The sequence below is a fragment of the Camellia sinensis genome, chromosome 15 (assembly GCF_055761805.1).
Source record: "Camellia sinensis isolate YWXY chromosome 15, ASM5576180v1, whole genome shotgun sequence".
Lineage (NCBI taxonomy): Eukaryota > Viridiplantae > Streptophyta > Magnoliopsida > Ericales > Theaceae > Camellia > Camellia sinensis.
In genome coordinates, this window is record NC_138975.1 from 97,506,872 (window position 1) to 97,528,831 (window position 21,960).

At 36.8% G+C, this 21,960-nt stretch overlaps 1 protein-coding gene and 1 long non-coding RNA gene across 2 annotated transcripts; both read right to left on the reverse strand.

Annotated features, from left to right (window-relative positions):
- Nucleotides 1–3,347: 3,347 nt before the first annotated feature.
- On the reverse strand, nucleotides 3,348–20,911 carry LOC114262332 (putative cyclic nucleotide-gated ion channel 16). Its single transcript, XM_028202694.2, has 6 exons — nucleotides 20,189–20,911; nucleotides 8,102–8,314; nucleotides 7,636–7,946; nucleotides 6,537–6,648; nucleotides 5,906–6,142; nucleotides 3,348–4,431 (listed from the first exon to the last, which is right to left on the reverse strand). Exons 1-6 carry the CDS (start codon nucleotides 20,795–20,797, stop codon nucleotides 3,697–3,699), a joined length of 2,217 nt encoding a protein of 738 aa, XP_028058495.2. The 5' UTR covers nucleotides 20,798–20,911; the 3' UTR covers nucleotides 3,348–3,696.
- Nucleotides 8,323–12,921, reverse strand: LOC145812711 (uncharacterized). Its single transcript, XR_014356192.1, has 3 exons — nucleotides 12,823–12,921; nucleotides 10,210–12,706; nucleotides 8,323–10,141 (listed from the first exon to the last, which is right to left on the reverse strand). It is a non-coding gene; the product is annotated as an uncharacterized LOC145812711 (long non-coding RNA).
- Nucleotides 20,912–21,960: the final 1,049 nt, after the last annotated feature.

Consider the following 21,960-nt stretch of genomic DNA (forward strand, 5'->3'; position numbering starts at 1 on the left):
TACCCAGAAAAAATCATCAACGTTCATGTCTTTATCCAGGATATCCTTTATTATTTTTTCACGCCGGCGCCTTATTCGTAAGTAGTAAACCCAGCCATCTTCGGCCGATCTTATGGAGTATTGATAAAAGAGCTCGGCTAGGCCGAGGTTAAGACCATCCCGGTCGTTTAGCGCGACAATGTCGTTTGTTATACGGTAGGAATTGGTAGAAAGATGGGTAGGGCAGAGTTTGGTTTGCCTAAGGAATTCACAGAGGAGGGGCTGTACGGGGAAACATAGACCGCACTTTATGATTGAAATAACATTAAAAGGGACAAAGCCTTGCTTTCCCCACGGAACGGATTCTGGTTCGGCCAGGGAAAGGTGGACATCGTCTGGAATTTGGTAGTCCTTACGAAATTCGGCTATGGCCCCTGGTGAGTTTACTAAAAATCTATACTTCCCCATTTGTGGTTTAAGTTATGTACAGATTAAACTGGGTGTAAGCTCGGTCGAAGAATGGTGCTGAGTAGCTTGGTTGTGCACTCAAAGGAGTGCCTGGGTAACCTAAGTCTGCAAAGTGAACAACAAAAGTGTTAAGCACAGATCGTTGGACCGTGCTAAAAGAAACAAAGGCAAGATAAATGAAATCCTAGCTCGGCTATGTGAGATGCTACCGAGTCCTAGCTCGGTTTAAGCTAGAGACATTAGCCCGGTTGAGCCTTCGGGGCAGCATTTTTTAGTTCGGTTCGAGCTAAGGGAGTTGGCTTAGCCCCAAGTATTAGCTCGGTCGGTCATTTGAGGTTTTTTAGCACAGTATCGCGCAAGCCTAGTGGGGTTCACTAGCTCGGCCAATTTAAGCAGGCAGCACTAAGACTTGCCGAGATTACAAACAATAAAGTAAAGTTTTAGTCTGATTATACAGTAAAGCTAGGTTTGTGCCTAAATACGAACAACTTCCTAGTTCGGTTGAAATATGATTTTGGATCAAAATCAGTGTTTCTCAGGTTACTCATGGAAGTACCAGAGGTTCTACTACATGGTTTTTCTCAGAAATATTGAAGCAAAAGTAGAATGTGCTTTGGAAAAACATACAAATAAAACATGCTATGTGTTGCAAAACAAAGTGCGAAAACAACAAAAAAGAAGAGGATTCGAGCCATTCACCAATTCAAGTTGAAGAGTTGGAAGATGAGAGCAACGGCAGGAAGAACACGGACTTATGCAGTGAAGAAATGGGAAGCAGAAGCTCAAGCAAGAGAGAGAGAGAATGAATAGTGCAAATGAAGGGTTTCAAAACAAAAGGTTTGATTTTGTAAAAAGGGAAGGAAAAAGGCGGGACTGTTCAAAATTCACGAGGTACGAAGACGACACGACTACTGCCTTGGGCCAATCGGAGCATACCACGTGTCATTGGAATGAGAAGCGATTTAGTTGCTGTGATTGAAGAGACGTTTTGACCGGACAGGTAGAGACCGGTGTGAATTTAGCTCGGCTGGAAAGGCGAAAGAATTTTAGCTCAGCTGGAAAGGCTAAAGTTTTTTAACTCGACTGATAAAACAAGTAAATCCCTATCATGCTGTGCAGATGGAATTAAGTGGCAATTGAGAGAGTAATTTATACATAAATTGGGCCGAGCTAGGTAAATGGGCCGTTCTTTGGGCCACTGTAAGAAGGGCTAGATGAAAAGGGCTTGTAGTTAGCCCGATCCCAGTGAGCCCTATTGATATCCCGGTCCCAGAGAGCCCTCTTGTTATCCAGGTCCGAAAGAATCTTGAAGTTAGTCCGGTCTAAGGAAGCTTTGCTGTCAGCACTGGTCACCATACTCAAAGTTAGCCCGGTCATAGCATAGTGTGGTTAGCTCGGTCAGGACCTTGCTATTTGCTAGCTCGGTCTAGCTCGGTCTAAGCGTACCACGGTTTGTACAAGAGGAACTGAGGTAAGGGCAGTAAAAGAAAGAACCAAACTAGATATAGTTCGGTCTACTCCGCTGCTCGGCATAACCAGGCTTACCTCGATCATATTAACATCCAACCATGGTAAAGTCATCTCACTTGGCTTAAGCAGTGAGGGGGGTGTTGAAGGATAAGCATTATCTTTCAGGAATATGACTCCTAAGAGGACTCTACATGGAGGAGTAATAGTCCTACTAGGATTGTGCCACACGGAACCTATAAAAACTCACAACATCACCTACGGAGAGGTAACATAGCTTTGATTCTCGAATACATAGAGCTTTTGTCTATTTGTCTATTTTGCTAACTTAGGCATCGGAGAGGTATCCGGCATACACCCGCCGGCTAGCTCACGTTTGTGTTTTCAAGAAGTAAAGCGACGTCGTACGGAGGAGCGCAGACTTGATCAACAGGATTATACGAGAAGGTTTATTTCTTTCCCGTACAGTAAATATATATCGAACTGTAATTGATCAAAAGTTAAAAAGGACTGAATCAGAAATTGACTCTAAATATCAACTATTAAAACATTAGTTGAAGAATGGTATTTAAGGCCTTGTTTAGGAACTAATTATTTTAGTAATTTTTTAACTTTTTACGAAAATATGTGTAAAAAAATATAAAGTAATGTGATAATTTATAGTAATTTTTTTGACTTTTTAATTAAAATATGTAATTGTTAAACGAAACTTAAGTTTTGCCTCAAATTGATTTTTGTGAAACCAATGTGGTGTTTATAGATAAAAGATTGAGGTCTCGAATGTGTGGAGCGCGAATGGCGCGAATAGTACGGAAAATATTATCTTACCGGTAAGAGAAAAAAAAAAACCCTTAAAACGACGTCGTTTTGAGATTTCGAGCCATTCGCGCCTTTAATATTTCGAGGTACGTAACATTCTTCGTGTTTATATGGCTCATCATTGGACTTGTGTTTTTTATCCCAAATAAGGGCACTTGATTTTTGTGGATGTGGGAGGGACCAAGCCAAAGTGGGCTTGATGGGACCAAGCCAAAGTGGACCAAGCCAAAATAAGTAAGTGAGGTATTGTCCTATCCAAGAAGGCTTACTAGGCACTCTCACCATAAGGGAAAATTATTTAATATTCTCTGGGTATCACTTGTCTGTATTCTTTAACTAATCATTATTTAATATGTCTTTCACGTTTTTCAATCACTTAGCACAATACCTCACTTACTTATTTTCTCCACCAATCATAATGCACCACACTTACCCACTTTCTCTATCAATCATAATATTATGAAATACTACGTGTCTATATTCCGGAATTACTATAATTACCTCACTATGAAATGATTGAATTTTCTCTAAAGAAGGGCTACAACTCAAAGGAGTAATGACATATAATCTGAAAATTCTTACATAACAATGTAGTTTAGTGTGAACCATTCACTTCAAAATAAAACAATCATAAAAATAAATTTTATTTACAAAAAATAACATTGTTACATTATTCTGATAGTATTTTATATATATATTTTTTGTATGAATGGAGTTTTCCTCATAATAAAGAATGGTTAAGAACTTCTAAATTTTGCGCGAGCCAAAAACTCATGGACTATTAGTTCCTAATTTGACACCAATTGAGTCAAAATCTTGATTCCACCACTGGCAAGCAATGATCAAAAAATCGAATTACAATTAATCATCACAGACTTAAATGCACATGAAATGAAATATTTTGTTTGTTTATCATGTATCCTCTCTCCTAAAATTATCTAATCTATATCAAAACAGCCTTTCTCAATCAGCAGAGAAATCAGGCTCATCAGGCTTAAACAGCTTTGGCATTGCAGGAGGGCCAACCAATGACACTTTGTGAGCAACCCCTCTTCTAGTATTTGCAGCAAATTTTGAGGCCAAGAATGTAGCACTGAGCTGTTGTACGCTGGTGTCCATTGCTGGGCTTTCACCACCACTATCCTCATAATCGTCACCATTATTGCCCTCTCCATCGGAAAGTTGCATATAATATAAGTTCTCTTGTCTCGACAATTCATCTGCCAACTTCTTCCTTTTTAAGCGCCTCCACGCGGCTTGTATGAAGCAAGCCCCCCAAGTTCTCCATTGGTGGGAATAGTATCGGAAAGCATGTTGTAGTTTCTTGCTATGAAGACGTTTAAATTGGTTTGCGACGAACTTGAGGTCTTCTGCTCGAAGTGCGAATGCTTCGACTTCAGTAAGGGATCGGACGGTTCGGGTTGAGGATGGAAGGTTTAGGTTTGAGGAGGGCATTAAGGCCCACGTTAACAATTCCTCACCACAGAAGTCACCGGGTTTGAGAGTAATGGAGTTGAAGAATCCAGACCGTCCACCATTAGTTGTGGAGCTCTCAAGCTGGCCTCTAATGATGAAAAGCATCTCATTCACTGGATCTCCTTCCCGAACAATGTATGTGTCCTTGGTGCTTAGGGATGAGACGAGACGTTCACATATTGCATCTAGAAGTTGATCATCCATTTGTGAGAAGAAAGGAACCTGCAAAGGAGAAGCAATATGTTCTGTAAACCAGACTTCAAACCGGAAATACTCTCAACAACATTAAACTGCTTGAAATAAATTTTGAGGAAGTATGTCTGCTGATAGCCACTAGAAAGATTTATCATAGTCCAATTTGGTTTTCAGGGATAATTAAATGTGAATGTGAAAATATATAATGCTGGTAAACATTTAACATAATATGCTGGCATTAAGGCAATCAACTTGACTCAAAACCCGGCCAAATAAAATCTAAGTAATGATTCAACTGGGAAGAACACAATTAACATGAGTTTAAAGACCATGAATCTCTAAATAGCAAACAAGAACACATTTTTTTCACCCAAAAAAAATTAAATAAATAAATAATAAAAAAAATTCAAAAACAGGAACATGTTTTAATTACATGGTTTAATAATATAAACTATGGTTAGGCACAAACTGAGGCAAGTTTAGCAGCCTAATCTTACTGGATATGTCAAAAATGTTATGTGAGTAATGCTATACAAACTAACAAATCATACAATTTTTTCTTACTAACTGATATATCATATATAATAATAGAACTTTAAAAACTGAAACATAATCCACTTCAATGATATGATAGATGTTCTTACTTACTGATCTGTCATATGTAATAATAAAACTTTTTAACTGAAACAGAACCCACTTTCAATGATATGATAGATGTTCTTACTAACTGATGTGTCATATATAATGATAAAACTTTAAAAATTGAAACAAAACCCACTTCAATGATATGATAGATGCACATAAGTGATAAAGATTTGTTAGTTTGTATAGCATTGTCCACATTAAGCCAGTAGCTAGAATCATCTCACATTCTAAGCTAATTAACCAGAAGGGGAGCTTTGCGCTCTGTTGCCCAAAGTTGGAAGAGGGCAATATGTTGCATCTTCTAGAAGTGCTCATTTTAAGTTTTCAAAAAAAAAAAAGAAAAAGGAAAAGAAGTTCAGTTGTTTATTCCAGGAATCAGTTCAATAGTTATCAAACTGCATCTTGGACTCTAAGCGGATTTTCTAGGTGTTTTTTCATTTTTTTTTTGGGGTCTTTAGTGAACTTTTTCAAATTTGATTATTTAAAAAAAAAAATTGAAGGGGCTTTTAGTCTAGAAGCACCTAAAGGGTTATAAAAATTGACAAAAAATGAAAAAGTTCACTAAAAAAAAAATAATGCCAAAAAAGTATTTTGGTCAAACCATACCAGAAACAGGTAGTTGAAGCTATCTACTGAAATTGCATCAAGATGCAACCTTTTGAGATAGACATATGTTGTATGCTTCTACCATGATCTCAGTACTCTAAACAATCTACAGCAAGTTGTCCAACCCTTGAGTGAAGACAAGAAGAAAACTCCATTACTTTGCTTTGAAATTTGGACACTTCTCATAATTGAAATAAGTTGCATATTAAATGACAACCACACATAATAGAATACCCAAAAGAAACCTTACACGGCGAACAAGGGCAAGACAGAGATGCCTTTGGATTTGACGTCGGAGGTCCAAGGGCAAAGCCTGCAATATTTCTTCTTCATCTACTCCTCTTGTAGCAAGCCATTTATATTGAACAAAACGACGAACACGGTCTTGAAGATCTGGAGGTAATTGTCGGTGCCTCATCCATTCCTCTGTATCTCTTCGTTTCACCCTCCATTCTTCAAGTCTTGCTGTTGTAGAAGCCAGATAGGTCTTCACATAACATAAATATATATATAAAAATAAAATCAAAATCCAAATACTTTCACCTTCTTCAATCACACAATGTCACGAGCAAAGAAACATCCGAAACTTAGCAAGACAACTTGTTTTAAAGTAGCTATCCCCACTTTTCTTTCCACAAAGAAATCACAAGGCAAACTTGCAAAAAATGCAATTTCTTTAACCTTACTTCTAGTTTGAGAAGTTAATTATTTGGATTGGAATTTTTTTTTCATCCTAGTTATTTTCGTACAAGGAGAATTTCAGAACACCTGTCCTATAATATTTAATTTTCTCACATTTTGCATCTGGGTAAGGCTCATGGCAGAATCAACTCCAATCATATCAAAGTATGGTGGTACAAGAAAGGCATACTAGATAGTACCTGCATGTTGCCAATAAGTTGTGCGAACAAAACTAAACCCGCAACACAAATAAGAATGCTAAATAGCGTTTCACCAACATAAAGGCTTGTGTTCAAACTCTGTCCATATGAACTGTAAATCATGAATTGAGGAGTGAAAATTGTATTAGCAATAATATTGGAAATGACATTTCAACAATATGGACTATTACATATCACAAGCAAGTTAGTGAGGGATCAAGGAAAAAGAGAACCAATTCATTCCCATTGATTTTGCTAAGTAAAAAAATGCATTCTAGCAACATGATGAGGGTGCAAGTAAGAAACCAAATAAACATCTGTTGCAAGGTTTCCAACATGATTTACCAGAAATGAAGGCAAAAACTGGCAACATGGAACTTCGAATGGCAGAAGCTCCAAAAATACATGGGAAAATTGTCAGTAAGAAAAATAATGTAATATTATGAAGGAAATTTACTGGGAATATTATTCACAAACTTTAATCATTTTTGGGTTGCTAACTTGCAACCAAAATATAATTCCAAACATATGAAACTCTCATTTAATAATAGTTGTCCCTGCAATACAATACAAAATAATTTACAACATTAAATTAAATCATATTAGAATCACAAAACATTTTACTGGTATCTGTAGTATCTTGCTTCCAGTAGTTATAATTTATTTATACAATTTATGTAAGCAAGAATACATTTCTATCAGCCTTGGCTTGACCCAACCTATCCCTTCTTTTTTCTACAACAAAAAACTGTTCATGGGATGTATAACTGAGTTTGGAGAGAAACAAAAGGTGGTAACTGGAGTTTACTAATGAGAAAAGCAATGGATATTAATAGGGAAGAAAGAAAAGGGAGGACTATATATTCTTCACAAAACGTGTAAAGTGCACGTTAGTTACATTAAAAAGGACCATCTCATCTACCAAACTGAGAATCTAGAAAGGAAGTTCAGGAAAAAATTACTGCAATTGTATAGCTTTGCAACCGGAGAGAATAGAGAGGGGAAGAGGGAGGTAAATTACCGATATCTGCACTAATAAAGGACAATTAAATTCGGACAAAAAAGCGTAAAGGACATTTTCAGATCAAACCAAGCATACCTTAGATTCTTCATACCCCACCAAAGGCAGTAAAAGTACTTTTCAAGAAAATTTGAAGCAGCAACATTCTCCGTGAAGGCATCTGCAAACATTCCAAAATTGAAATTTTGACCATCTCGAATATCACATTCTGTAAGTACTTTAGTGGATCTCAACCAATACTGGCGTTCGGGCTTGTCTAAATTTTTACAATCCAGAAACAGAAGACTACAAGATGGAGAGTGTGTGTAATTCTGCTCCTTTCTACATTCCTGTCTCCAGCATGAATCCTGCCTCTCAATGGACAGCACATACCACGAAGCCCCCAAAACCTGCACTGACAATCCAAAATAACACTAATAATAATGATGAACTGGAAAAAACATCTGACCAGACTCACAGCATTGTAAAAATTTGATCATCATTACCTTCAATGGATGAGTCAGAAGATAATAAAAAAACAAGTAAAAGTAGTGAATGTGCTTACATGACTAGCAAGCAGATAGAGAAGGAGATTGTATGCTGCCCCCGCCCAAGCAGTCTTAGCCACCACCCCTGTAGTTTTAATAATTCGCTGGTTCAAAGGAAAAATAACAAACAACCGTGGAATATACTGAAGGAAAATAATCAGAGAAAGTGTGTGGTTAGCATGAGCAGCTGTAGAGCTTTTCACTGCTGGAATTATAAACCAGATGACAATCTGCCAACACCAAATAGAAAATCAAAATATTGAAAAATAAGACGATGGTTAGTAATGATTCTGAAACAATAATAAGAAGTTAATAAAAAAAAAAAAAAATCATTAACTATTTTCATATCATAACATATATGCAAGGAAAACACTGCACTGCAATTGCATGCTATCCATTTGAAGTTTTTGAATGCCTGGAAAAAATTCCTGGAGCTTCCACTACTGGCTATATGACTTCCCGAACTAAAATAAGCAGGAAATTATACAAAAACCAAATTAAGCCTTGTGCCCCAAATCAAGTGGGGTTGGCCACATGAATTCTTTTTCTCCATTCTGCTCTATCAAGGGCCATATGCTCAATTAAATTAAATAATTCTATATCATTGTTTTCCTACAGCAATCCATGTCAGTTTAGGTCTTCCCCCCCTCCTAGTATCTCCATTTATGGTGATCATGTCACTCTTCCTTAACGTTGCATCCTTAGGTCTTCTTGTACATAACCATCTCACCTTGTTCTCTCTCAACTTGTCTTCAATTGGTGCTATTCCTACCATTTCACAAATAAAATTGTCTTTAATTTTACCTTTCCTATTCTTACCACATATTCATCTCAACATTCACATCTTAGCCACATTCACTTAGTGCAAATTTTAAGCCTCAATAGGGATGCAATCCAATCTTAATGCCTTGCCTGATTTTATCGTCTTAGTGCAAATTCCACCTCAAAGTCCCTTTGTCAACAATAAAACTCATGTTCTCTAGTTTTATCAAAGCTGTCATATTCCTCTCCTCTTATGTTCTATAACTATTTTCATTTAAAATTTTATCAAAAAAGTAAATATTTTTCATTTAAAAATTTCTCAAAATAAACCTTTCCTTAATCTCCTCATCCTTTAATAACACCCTCAAATATTCACTTTTTATACACTAAATCGGATTAAAGTCTCTTGTTTTCATATCTCTCAATTTAGTAAGTTTGTAAATATTTTTTTTCAATCTTAACCAAATAATTTAGAAAGATCATTGTAGACTTTTAGCTTAGCATAGGTAATTGTTCTTTTAACCTCGTCATTGGCTAACTTTTATCTCTTAATTTTTTTTTCTCATTTTTATTATATTGCCACTTCTTAAACATTCATTTTTTTTTTCAACTACGTCTTGTATTTCAGTATTCCAATGCCAAGTATCTCAGATATATGGCATTTTCCCTTTGACTCTCCAAGAATTTCTTTCGTTATTCTTTTAATGTAATCCACTATGAAGCATGGATACTCCGAAAATGTTGTTGTACTCATATCGGGTACTTATTAGGTACTGACACTCATACCGATAGGATTGCATGCATACCGGATACTCGAAATATGTACCGGATACATTTTATACATTTGTTAGAATTTACCAATTTACTCCTCCACCTACCATCTCCACTAGCACCCACTTCACCTACCACCTCCACTACACTACACCTACTACCACCTTCTCTTCTATATATAGGAGTTGTAATCAATCTTGTAATAGATCAATACAACACATCAGATATCAATCAATAATATATCATTTTTAACATGGTATCAGAGCGATAAGATTTAGGCCTATATTTCTTTCTTTCCGGCGGGCAGTCGGCCGGCAACCATGCCCTCGCTGCCCGCTGGAGTTTTTTTAACAGCCCTGGTATCATTGGCCTGCAGGGTTGATTAGCCATTCATGAGTTGCTGTTTACTTCAAATCCTGCTACCGAATTGCAACCCTACAATTGTGTGAAAAATCAAGTTACTAGTGAAGGCTTGTTTGGTATAAATAAAAGATTGGTTGAGACTTGGAATAGTTGATCATTACCTGTGAGTAAGCAACCATAAACAGTGCAAAATATGCATTTGCCACTCGCTTTCTGCGTTGATCGTTACCTGTGAGTAAGCAACCATTTCTCTCTCTCTCTTCACAATTCATGGCAGCTACAACATCCACCAGTTGCACAAGCTTCTGCAACCTCAGAGCCAACCCAGTGGAGCCCAGGGTCCAGTCTCCCCCAACCCATGGCTCACCAGGTGGGTGCGGAAAGCTCGATGGGGTGGCCATGTGGCTCGTCAATGGAGTCGCAAGCGCATTCTTCGCTTCCTTGGAACGATGCTCTTGCATCCGCATAGCCGCTGTAGACGACAGCGATGAAGCCAACGAGTTGCCGTTGATCTTCAACGACGGGAACTACTACCGCCATGATCACGGCGGCTCTGGTAGCCGGAGGAGGACAGGGAAAGGGAAGAAGGGGTCTGATTCACGGGGCTTCATGGCCGTGGAAGACTAAATTATGTGGTTTTTTTTTGGAAAAGTTTATGTTCTTGAATCTAAACAGGTTGTCCATGAGCCCTTAATGTTGGCACAGACACTGCTGCTACAGCAATTGCCTCACATGGGCATGTCCCTCACGCCACCCTCTTTCTCTCTCCTCCAACTCCACTCCACTTTCTTTTCTTTTATTTTTCTATGTCTATGTTTATTCTAATCTATTCTTCACAGCACACCATTTCACTTTTCTTCTTATTATTATATCCACCTTTTCTATTCTACATTATGCTCCACTCACCACTATCATCACATTTTCCCACTTTTTCAAACCCCCTTTAATCATCTCCCTCATTTCCCTTACTCTCTTCCACCCACGATTTCACCATTTTCTTTTATTTTAATATATCTATATATATATTTTTTTTTATTATTATAAAAAAAAAAAAAAAAAAAAAAAACATACACACCTATTTTTCTTATCCCCCATCCACAAATTTTTTTCTTTTTTTTCTTTATCCATTGTTTTATTTTCTTTTATTTTTCTTATTCACAAAACAACATTCACAAAATCACACCAACCACATTCCACCACCTTGTCATTTTATTCATCTCAGGGGCTCAACCCCGATCACAATTTTACATCAAAAAAAAAAAAAAAAAAAAAAAAAAAAAAAACCAACAACAGCAACAAATCAACCACATCCACAGGCAGGATTTTCTTCTCTACTCTGCCGCCGGTCTTTTCTTCTTGCCTCCGTCCTGAGCGGCCCTTGACGGTGCTGCCTCCATATTTTCCACGCCGCCGAGCACGTTCACTCCCCCATACTCCTCCACTGCCGCATATGGCGGCCCTCCAAATCGGAACATCACGGTGGCCTTCCGCTTCAGCTCCTTGTTTTCTGCCCTTAGCACGCTTATCTCTGCTCGCGCATCCTTATACATGCGTTGGAGCAGAGCCAGCTGGGAGTTTAAATGCTGCACCTCATTTGTCCTACTCTGCAGCCGGTTCGACAAGTTTGTGACCGCCGTCATGCTTTCCACACATGCCTTCAGCGTATACTGATTGGCCTCCACATCCGACTGCATTGCCATTCTTTGCTCCACCGACCGCATCGGAAAGTTCAACGGAGCAAACTCCGGGGCGCTTGGTTGAGTTTCCAGTGCCACCGCACCAGTTCTCTCTCTTGTTGACTCGTTGAGGTCGGGAAAGAGGGTGAGCAGTCCACGGGAAGACGAGGACGAGGCCATTTTCTGGGCAACAGAGTGTTACCGAATATCTCTCGCAACAGAGTGTTACAGACTCTCTCTCTCAGCACAACGAAGTTTTTCAGAAGTTTTTTCGCAGTTTTTTTTGCCTCAGCCTCAGTCTCTGTCTTCTAGCTAAGGCAGCCACGCGCATCGCGCGCCTCTTGCCACCAGCCGACAAACGGGCACGCAAGCCAAGGCGCCCACGTGCCTCGCCATCATGTCCGGCACACCTTTTGATGAATTGGGCACGCCTTTTGATGGCACGCCTTTTTATGGATTGGGCACGCCTTTTTATGGCACGCCTTTTGAAAAATTGGGCGCACCTTTTGAGGATGCGATTTTTTAAGGGGTCCGACAAGACTCTGTAAACTGTCCCGACATCGATTCCGGTTAGCTCCTTCAAGGGTCCGACAAGACTCTGTAAACTGTCCCGACATAGATTCCGGTTAGTTTCTACAAGGGTCCGACAAGACTCTGTAAACTGTCCCGACATTGATTCCGGTTAGTTTCTACAAGGGTCCAGCATGACTCAGTAAACTGTCACAACAACTGTCAGAACATTGTCTGCTACAACGGTCCGACATGACCCCATAAACTGTCTTCTACATCGGTTTGACACCACCATCCAGTGTCCTCTACACCGTTATGGCACACCCATACAGTGTCCTCTACCACGGTCTGACACGACCATACAGTGTCTCCTATCTTTTTATTTTATTTTTATTTTTATATTTTCTTGTTTTGTTCCTCTCTCCAAACTCAAGTTGGTTAGTTTCTATCCTCCTTGAGTTTGCGGGGGGCTGTTAGAATTTACCAATTTACTCCTCCACCTACCATCTCCACTAGCACCCACTTCACCTACCACCTCCACTACACTACACCTACTACCACCTTCTCTTCTATATATAGGAGTTGTAATCAATCTTGTAATAGATCAATACAACACATCAGATATCAATCAATAATATATCAATTTACTCCTCCACCTACCATCTCCACTAGCACCCACTTCACCTACCACCTCCACTACACTACACCTACTACCACCTTCTCTTCTATATATAGGAGTTGTAATCAATCTTGTAATAGATCAATACAACACATCAGATATCAATCAATAATATATCATTTTTAACAACATTCTTTGATAGTTGGGTACTCGTGGGTACGAGAGGGGTACATCGGTGGTACACAAGCTGTGGGACATTGGTATAGATACGTTTAATTTATTAGAGAGTTCTGATTAACTTGAAATTGCAAATCATTTACTTGATGTGCTAGAGCTGAATGATTTATTATTCAATGATGAAGTTGATGGAAGTGAAAATTGAAATTTCAAGTTTCCAAATTTTGTTTAGCTTGTTTTTGGAATGAAACTTTGTTTTGTAATTTCTCCTATTTAATGGCATTAAAATAGCTTATGGACTTTGCTTTGGTTTTGGTATTGTTGAATTATGATTTCTCTTTTAGTTTTGTAATTTCTCCTTTTAGTTTTAGTATTGAAGTTTGATTTGTAGGTTGAATCTCAAACTATAGATTATAAAAAATAAAAAAATTGTTGATGTACCCCAGCCATACCCGTATATTGTTTTTAGGTCTTGCCATATCGATGTACCTGTAACGTCCCCATACCAGTATACGTACCCGCACCCGTGCTTCATAGTACACCATTATATTCCACATGTTATTATTATCATCTTTCAAATTCCAAGCTATTTCTTTAAGTATTTATAATTTCTCACCTTTTAGACTTCACCGTTTTGTTCATGTGTTTTAAAAAAAAATTCTGGTTTGATTTTGCCATTTAATGTATATATTTAGTACTGTTAGCTCATGTTGTGACATTAAACTCTCTCCATAGATAACCTTGCAATCTTTACATATTAAGTGGCTTATTTTTCTTACAAGAAAATAATCTATTTGATTCACTTTTAAAAGTTTGGGTAGCTTACACTGACCACCCTTGACATTTATAAAAAATACAATAAGTTCCACAAGTTTAGTATAATTAGATTGACTTTCCTTCTACTAAGGCCAAAGTGACCAGAATTAATCCAAATGATTGTAGACACAGAGAAAAATAAGGAAAAAAAATACATATTTCAGTCTAAAAGAGATGACAAAATCGTTTTTGCATTCATAATATGAATTATTTGATGAAAATAAGCCAAAATGCTATATGAATTAAAAACTTAAGAAAGTGCAGTGTAATTATGCTAAATTTGTGAGGCTAGATTTATTTTCTCCACACTTTTAGGGATATTATTGTAATTTATCCTAAAAGTTATGAAGTGTTCTTCTCTCATTTTAAAGAATGTAATGGTTACTTTAAAATATATGCCACTAAAATCTAAGATGTCCTTTCTGGCCTTATTTTGGTCACCAAAACGATATCCATCAGTAATTGTCTTCTCTCTTACAAGCTTTGAAGCACCAACACACCTTCGAAGCTTTCACCTCGTCTCTCTCTCTTTTCAATTTGGCTCTCGTCCTCTCTCTTTCTACAATTCTCTTTCCCTCTTTAACCTTCTCTTTTAGGACATGAAAGCTTCTGACCACCAGGATTATAAAAGCTTTCACCTACCAATCAAATGGTCTTTCACTTAGGCTATCTCCAACGCTGTATCAAAGTTATCATCAAATTTGATGAAAAAGGTGTCCTTTTTAAGCTCCAACAGTTTCATCAAACCGGTATCAAATCGAGAATATCAAAAATGTTTCACCAAATATAGGATGTCTGGGAGCGTTCAGCATTTCACTATTTGGTACCATTGGTTTTGTAGAACTAGACGACCGGCTGGACATCCGGCCAGTTGTCCGGTTAGTAGAAAACTTCCCACAGCAAAGCATACTCTCGGACGACCAGGAGGATGTCCTCCTAGACATCCTCTGTGTCTACAGGCTTGCAAAATTGTGTGAATTGTATGGCAGTAGTACCAAATTTTTGACCAACAATTGAGGGAAGTATAACAGAGGGTTGGAGGATGCATGTAGATACAAAAATGCTATCTAAAATTAGCCGTTGCTTTTGCAGGGTGTCTGCCCCGTAAGGTTACCATTGGTTTTCCAGAGGGTTGATCAAAGTTACCGTTAGTGTGGTCTCTATAAAATATGAGTTGATTTGTGTTTTACTTTCACAATATCATTACAGTTTCTCTTTTCTTTGTTGTAATTTACTTCAATATTCATTTGTTCTTTCATTTTTCACTTGTTCCTTTATGAGCTGGTTATTGTTAATTTAAATATTCAGGTTTTTTTTTAATTTGTCATTTGCTTCTTTTACAACCTTTTTCACTGTCAACTTGAATTTTCGATCATATTGATTTTTTTGAACTGGTTTAGTTGTACAAATTTCACCTTCAAACTATGGAATATTTTGAAATGTTTGACAAATCACAAACTTTTGACTAGAGCAATGATATAAGTATTATTTCTGAAACTTGTCGTGTTCCTTGGGGTAAAGCGGTCATCATTATAGAAGATGAAACTTTATGTAGATCTTGGTTGGCTTTCTCTCAAGATCCCATTGTAGGTAATAGTCAAACCATGGCAATATTCTGTGAATGGATACTCATTTATTTTAATTCACAATTGAATGATCAATCAAATCGAAACTGTATTTCTTTGTCTCACCATTACTCTGTGATGCAAAAGACAATTAATAAATTATGTGGTTTTCTTGAACAAATTTAATTGAGGCAACAAAGTAGAACAAATGAGGGAGACTATGTAATTTTCATTGAACAAAGTGGAACATTATATATTCATTTCATGCATTCAGTTCCAAAACTAATATATGTGTACAGATTTAAGAGCATCTTTACTACCAAAATAACAACAAACATTGACAAATTAATCACCCTAAACACCTCCCAATCAAAAAAGCCAACAAAAAGTTCATCCTCTTGTCCACATGGTCAAGTTACTGTTCACCATGAAATTGCCACATATGTTCTTATCTCTAATACCTAAATGACGGGACATAAATGATTCAAAGTCATTGTTACCGGTAGTAGATAGTACTACTGTTGAGGTGCTAGATGATATTTCATAATCCAAATCAAAGATAGGAGTCTCTCTCATCGTCGACCATCATATTGTGCAATATAATGCAAGTCTTCATTATGTTACCAAGGATTTTGGGATCCCAAAAACGTATTGGACCACCTACAATTGCAAATCAAGATTGGAGCACTCCAAATGCCTGCTCTACATCCTTCCTTGCTGACTCTTGCATCATAGAAAAATGTTGCTTCTTTGCTCCTTGGGGAGAAAAGATTGTCTGCACCAATGTTGCCCATGGAGGGTATAATCAGCAAGGTAATAACCCATATTGTAAATGTGTCTATTAACTGTGAAATTAGTAGGTGGAGCTTTCCCTTGTGCAAGATCAGAAAATAAGGGCGAACGATCCAAGACATTCAAGTCATTGTGTGATCCAGGCATTCCAAAAAATGCATGCCAAATCCACAAGTCATAAAAAGCTACTACTTCAAGAATTATGGTTGGCTTTTTCTGATGGCCTACATATTGACCTTGCCATGCCATCAGACAATTTTTCCACTCCCAATGCATGCAATCTAAACTTCCCAACATACCTGGAAACCCACGAACCACTCCAATAGCAAGTAATCTAGCAATATCAGTTGTTGATGGAGATCTAAGATATTCAGGTCCAAAGATTATGATCATTGAATTGCAAAAATGTTTCAAACTTTCAATTGTCGTGCTTTCCCCAATTCGCACATAATCATCAACTGCATCTGCTGTCACTCCATATGCGAGCATTCTAATTGCTGAAGTCATCTTTTGAAGTGGAGACAACCCGAGAATATGAGTTGCATCTTTTTTTTGAACAAAATATGTGTCGTGTGCTTTAATGGCATGCAAAATTTGTAGATACAAATCACGACGCATTCTAAAACGTCTCCAAAATGTTGAAGAAGAATAAACTGGATTTACAATAAAGTAATCCGCAACCAATCGATCATGACCCTTTCTTCTTTTGCGACGTATGTACTTATGTCCTACAACAGAGCCACTGTTTTTCTTTGGTTGATCACTTCCTATCAGCGTCTATATCATGCTAGCATTATTTATCTTATAAATATCCACAAGTGAAACAATTTTTGCATCATCACTTTTATCATCAGAGGATGAGGAAGAAGAGGAGGATGAAAAATCAATGAATAAATAAGAAGTTGAAAAAGTCATTATGCTTTGTTTTTCAGTTATGGGTTGCTTCCAGATACAACGTTGTTTGTTGGGTGTATTTACATAGTTTAATTTGTTTATATATATATATATATATATATATTGAGGGAAATAATTCATGAAGCCAAAAATGAATGGAAAATAATTAATGGAGGAAAAAACAAATAGCGAAGGAATTGAGGGAAAAATAATTTTCGGAATTGCTCTTGTCGGTTGACCGGTCAGACATCCGGCCGATCGTCTCCTTGATTGACCTGTGTGTTGATGACAGCCAAAAATGCTCCATTGGAGTGCTGGATATCAGATGGAATTTTCATTCAAATTTTTACTCAAATTTGGTGAAATAAATGATTCACCGTTGGAGATACTCTTACGAGTCAAATGTTCAAAACAACTACTTCAAATGGGTATTATTATGTAATGCCCAATAAACTTTTCATGCTAATTAAGTAATTGACTAGGACTTGACTTAATTATGATTAAATTGCACTAGTACTTGATTTCATTTATTTTAAATTGAATTGAGGCCATTTGTAAATAAGGCTTAGTGAACCCACTTTGATTTTTGAGCATCCCTTGCATGAATTGGACTTTGGGTACTAGGCCCACAAGTTGAGAATATTTATTTGGGCCTTGTTATATCTTAGTAGCATTTATTGGACCATTTTAAGTCCATGGATAGGTATTTGACTCAATATCCATGAAATTAGGGTTTGGGTTTTGAGTTGATCAAACCCTACTCCAAATTTTGGGAGGAAAATTTCCCTCCAATTCCCCTCTAGTGTAGCTAGCCACCCCCTCCCCATTTCCCTCCTCATTTTGTTTGCATTCCTTGGTCAAACACACTTGAATTGAGTTGAATGATAGGTGGGACTTCAACCAGCTTTTCTAAAACTCAACATGTCGGCATGTTCGCGTTGTGTCCTGTGTCCATGCCCGTGCCACATAGCCTACAAGTATTTGTTGCATTAACTTATCCAGTTGATCTTGAAATTGTCTTTTAATATTTTCCTGAAATCCTATTTAAAGTCCACAGGCTCTAATCAAATTAATCATACTTTCTCCAATTACCAGTTTAATTAGTATTATTGTCTCTCCTATTCTTGTTACTATTACTACTTTATCTTTAAGAAGTTCAGCTACAATTTTTCCTACACTATTTGGATGTCTATCTTTACCAGTATACTTAATTTTATATAGAATAGTTTCTATTTCCTATTCTCACCTACTACTTAGTTTCTTGAAAACGTGATACATTAACTTTGTTGGTAATCATAGAATCTACTAATTCCATAGTTTTATCTGTTAGTGTTTCTATATTCCAAGTTCATAATATAAATCTATAATTTTGGGTTAACTTTTTTAACTGCGCTCATCTAGGAAAACGCAGGGACCCTTGCCTATATTTCACCACACTTGAGTGCCGATGTGATGCCCCTTGCCCATTTTTTCGAAATGCTTGAAGGCAGCAGTAACGCATCGCTTACAGTGAAAGCCCTAACCCTTACTCAAATATTCGTATTAGAATTCATGCTTATCAGGGATTTGACAGGGATTTTTACGTGCTAACTAGCAGGCTACATAACACAACCCTCATCCTTGTCTTGACGTGGAACCGGTTGCGTAAAAGATGAAACACTAAGCATGACACAGGTTAAATTGGAAAATTATACAATTACTTTCCTAAATAATAGCAATGATGAAAAAATGTTTGTGTATGCCAGCCCAATTCTTTTTCTTTTTTCCTTCTTCTTTTTCTCCCCCTACTATCAATGATGTGGAGTTGACCCCTTAACCCTTGTCTTTCATTATATCGTAGCCATTATCCTAAAACAATTGTAGATTAGAAGAAGATCTCTTGACTAAAGTTTTAGCCAAGTTTTAATTGAAGGACTGGTATTCACAAGCCCATACAATATTTTGTTCTTTATTTTGTACTTATTTTGGTCACTAAAATAAGCTATTTTGTCCTTCCATGTGTCCTTCAATAATGTTTGTTCTGCACCATTATACATCATACATGTGATGTGAGTATTGGCTTTGTGTATAAAGGCACAAATAGCTTTATAACCAGATCTCAAATACCTTATTGTTGAAGTTTAAAGACAGCTTTAATTTACAAGTTACCTATATATTTCCCCCTAATAAAAACCTATATGTTAAATACCATTAACAATTTACACCAGGAAAATATTTAAAATCTTTGCTTAGAGTCTCTCAATCAACCATCCCCAACTAGCCCACATAAGTGCTTTAGAATACGATGCCATTCACTAGTCTACACAACAAGAAGGAAAACAATTTAAGAACCACAAAATAAAGATTAAGTGCTTAAATTTGAAAATTTTCAGCAGACAATCCATTTTGTGCATTTGGCAATGCACAAACACCTAGAAGTTAAAACTAAAATCTGCTTAAAAAGAAAAATATGATAATCAGATAGATTTTTTATGCATGAGGATGTGACCTTGGCAATTTTGTATGTAAATTCAGTTTGTATAACATTCCCCCAATTTAAAAAAGGTCTAAATTTAAGACTAAAGCATCTCTAATCCTTCACCAAACCCTTCATCAAATTTAAAATTGATGAAAATGATATCCAATCATTTCGTTAAACTTGTATCAAATCAAGTTTTCAATAAATGCTTCATCAAAATCAAATCAGGTGTGAATCAAAATTTTCACCAATTTCCAACAACTCTTTTTTCAGTCAGGTTTGATGAAATTCTTAAAAGATAAAGGATTAGAGTTTTCTTCTTCTTTTGTTTGTTTCGACCTGGATAGTCTAAGTATTTTTAAACAACATTTGATGAAATTTTCGATTTTCACCATTGACGCTATGTTTGGTTGAGGGATTTGGAAAGGGAAATGAAGAAGGTGTGTGAAACTATGTGAAATATAGATATATTTTATTCACATTTCACCTACTTTTTTCCTTTTCATTCCCAAATCCCCAGCCAAACACAGCGTGAGTGAATTATATCAAATCAAGCTTTTGGTCTAAATTCTAGAACATTCTTGAACAAATTTGGGTTGGAGATGCTACATCTTAATGGACAAATAGATAAACAATTGCAATTTACCTAACCATAACAAATAACACTCCAAAAATAAAACAGAACTGTAAATGCAACTTACCTGTGGGAGCGGAAGCGTGGCAGCTAGATCAATCAAGAAATCGGATTTCAAGTACTGCTTTGAGATCAACCACGGATCAGTCACGAGCTCTCCCCGCCCGAAAACCCTAGAGCTGGGCGCCACATAGGCGGTCCGGAACTTCATGGCCATATGCAACACAGAGAAGAGATCCACAACACAGCGGAGGACGGTGATGAAGACGCCCAACCCCACATCCATGCTCATGCAAACCCGGCCACCGATTTTGGGGAGATAGAAGTACATAGGGTCCAAGAAAAGAGCAATTAGGCATGTGACCATGAAGATGTGGTTCCATTGATTGGCAAATTCGCTTCCGGGATCGAGAATTTGGTCCCACCATGGCTTTTGGTGGTCGTAGATGAGGAGGAGGGATTTGGGGAGGAAGCTCGATTTGGAGGGGGTTTGGTGGCGATTGTTATTCATTTTCCATGGCGCGGTGGTAGATTTGTTGGGGATTTCCATGCATAACCACAGAGAGAGAGAGAGAGAGAGAGAGAGAGAGAGAGAGAGAGAGAGACAGAGAGGTGAGGAGAGAGAGAGAGAGTGAGAGTTTGGGTTGGCGGGTTGAAGAAATTCTCTGTGAGCCATGGAAAAGTTGCTGGGTTTCCGGGGAGCTCTGTGGCCGTTAAGTTCGTTAAGAGCAGCGCGCGGAATGGAGTTTTGTAAACAAAAATACAAGATCCCAAACTTTCTATCAAAATTTATAACAAATGACATGAGTTTTGTATTTATATGAGATATTTGATAAAAATTTAATAAAATTTTTGAAACTTTTAACATTATTATTTTGTAAATTGTATTTCGTGACGCAAGCTCTCAATTGGATTGATAATTTAAGAATATAATTTGTTCAAAAAGATCATTATTTGTTGAAATCAATCAATCTATCTATCTGTTAAAATTCACCAAACTTACTATTGGTTGAAATCAATATATTTGTCATTCATTCAACAACTTATATGTTTAATATCACATATTTTTCTACCTCACCACCATCACCTATTGCCGCCGTCGATGACTTTTCTGACCAATTTTTCAGTAACTTTCCAACATGTCCGTATCAACAAATAAAATTTAAACTACACCCTTTTGGAATGGACTTTTAAACAACTTTCTCATATTATTTTGTTGTATTTGTTTTTTTTAAATAATTAATTTTCAAATCATTATTACTATTCATTTTTTTTATATAGAAAAATATGAAAAATATATAGTTACAATTATTAGATAGGGTCATTTTATAATATACATTCTTTTTCAATGTGTATATTATAGGCAAGTTATGCTAATTTGTGACATTAGAATTTTAAGAAATTTTATAAGAATTTGTAAAATTCTACACGAGAAATAGATGAAGAGAAATTGTGGTAATCCCTCTACAGGAGTCTAACTCCCTACTCATTAGTCATTTATTTCTAATAATGCAAAGAATTAGAATATAAAATCTTTAAATATAATATTTTGATTAATTCAGTTGGAATTTTCAGAACTAAAATACCTTACGAAAACAATCAAAATTAAAACGACAATGCTACGTAGTTCAAATTTTGTGGCTTAAAAGTGGCTCAAATGGCCAAAACGACGTCGTTTTGAGTACAGAACAACATAAAAATAGCCAAAACGATGTCGTTTTGGCCATTTGACCACTTTTGAGCCATAAAATTTGAATTATGAGACATTTTTCAAATTAAAATTTGTTAGTCTGATCAATCTAAAAGTGGTTGGCTCAATTTATATAAATATATTTATTT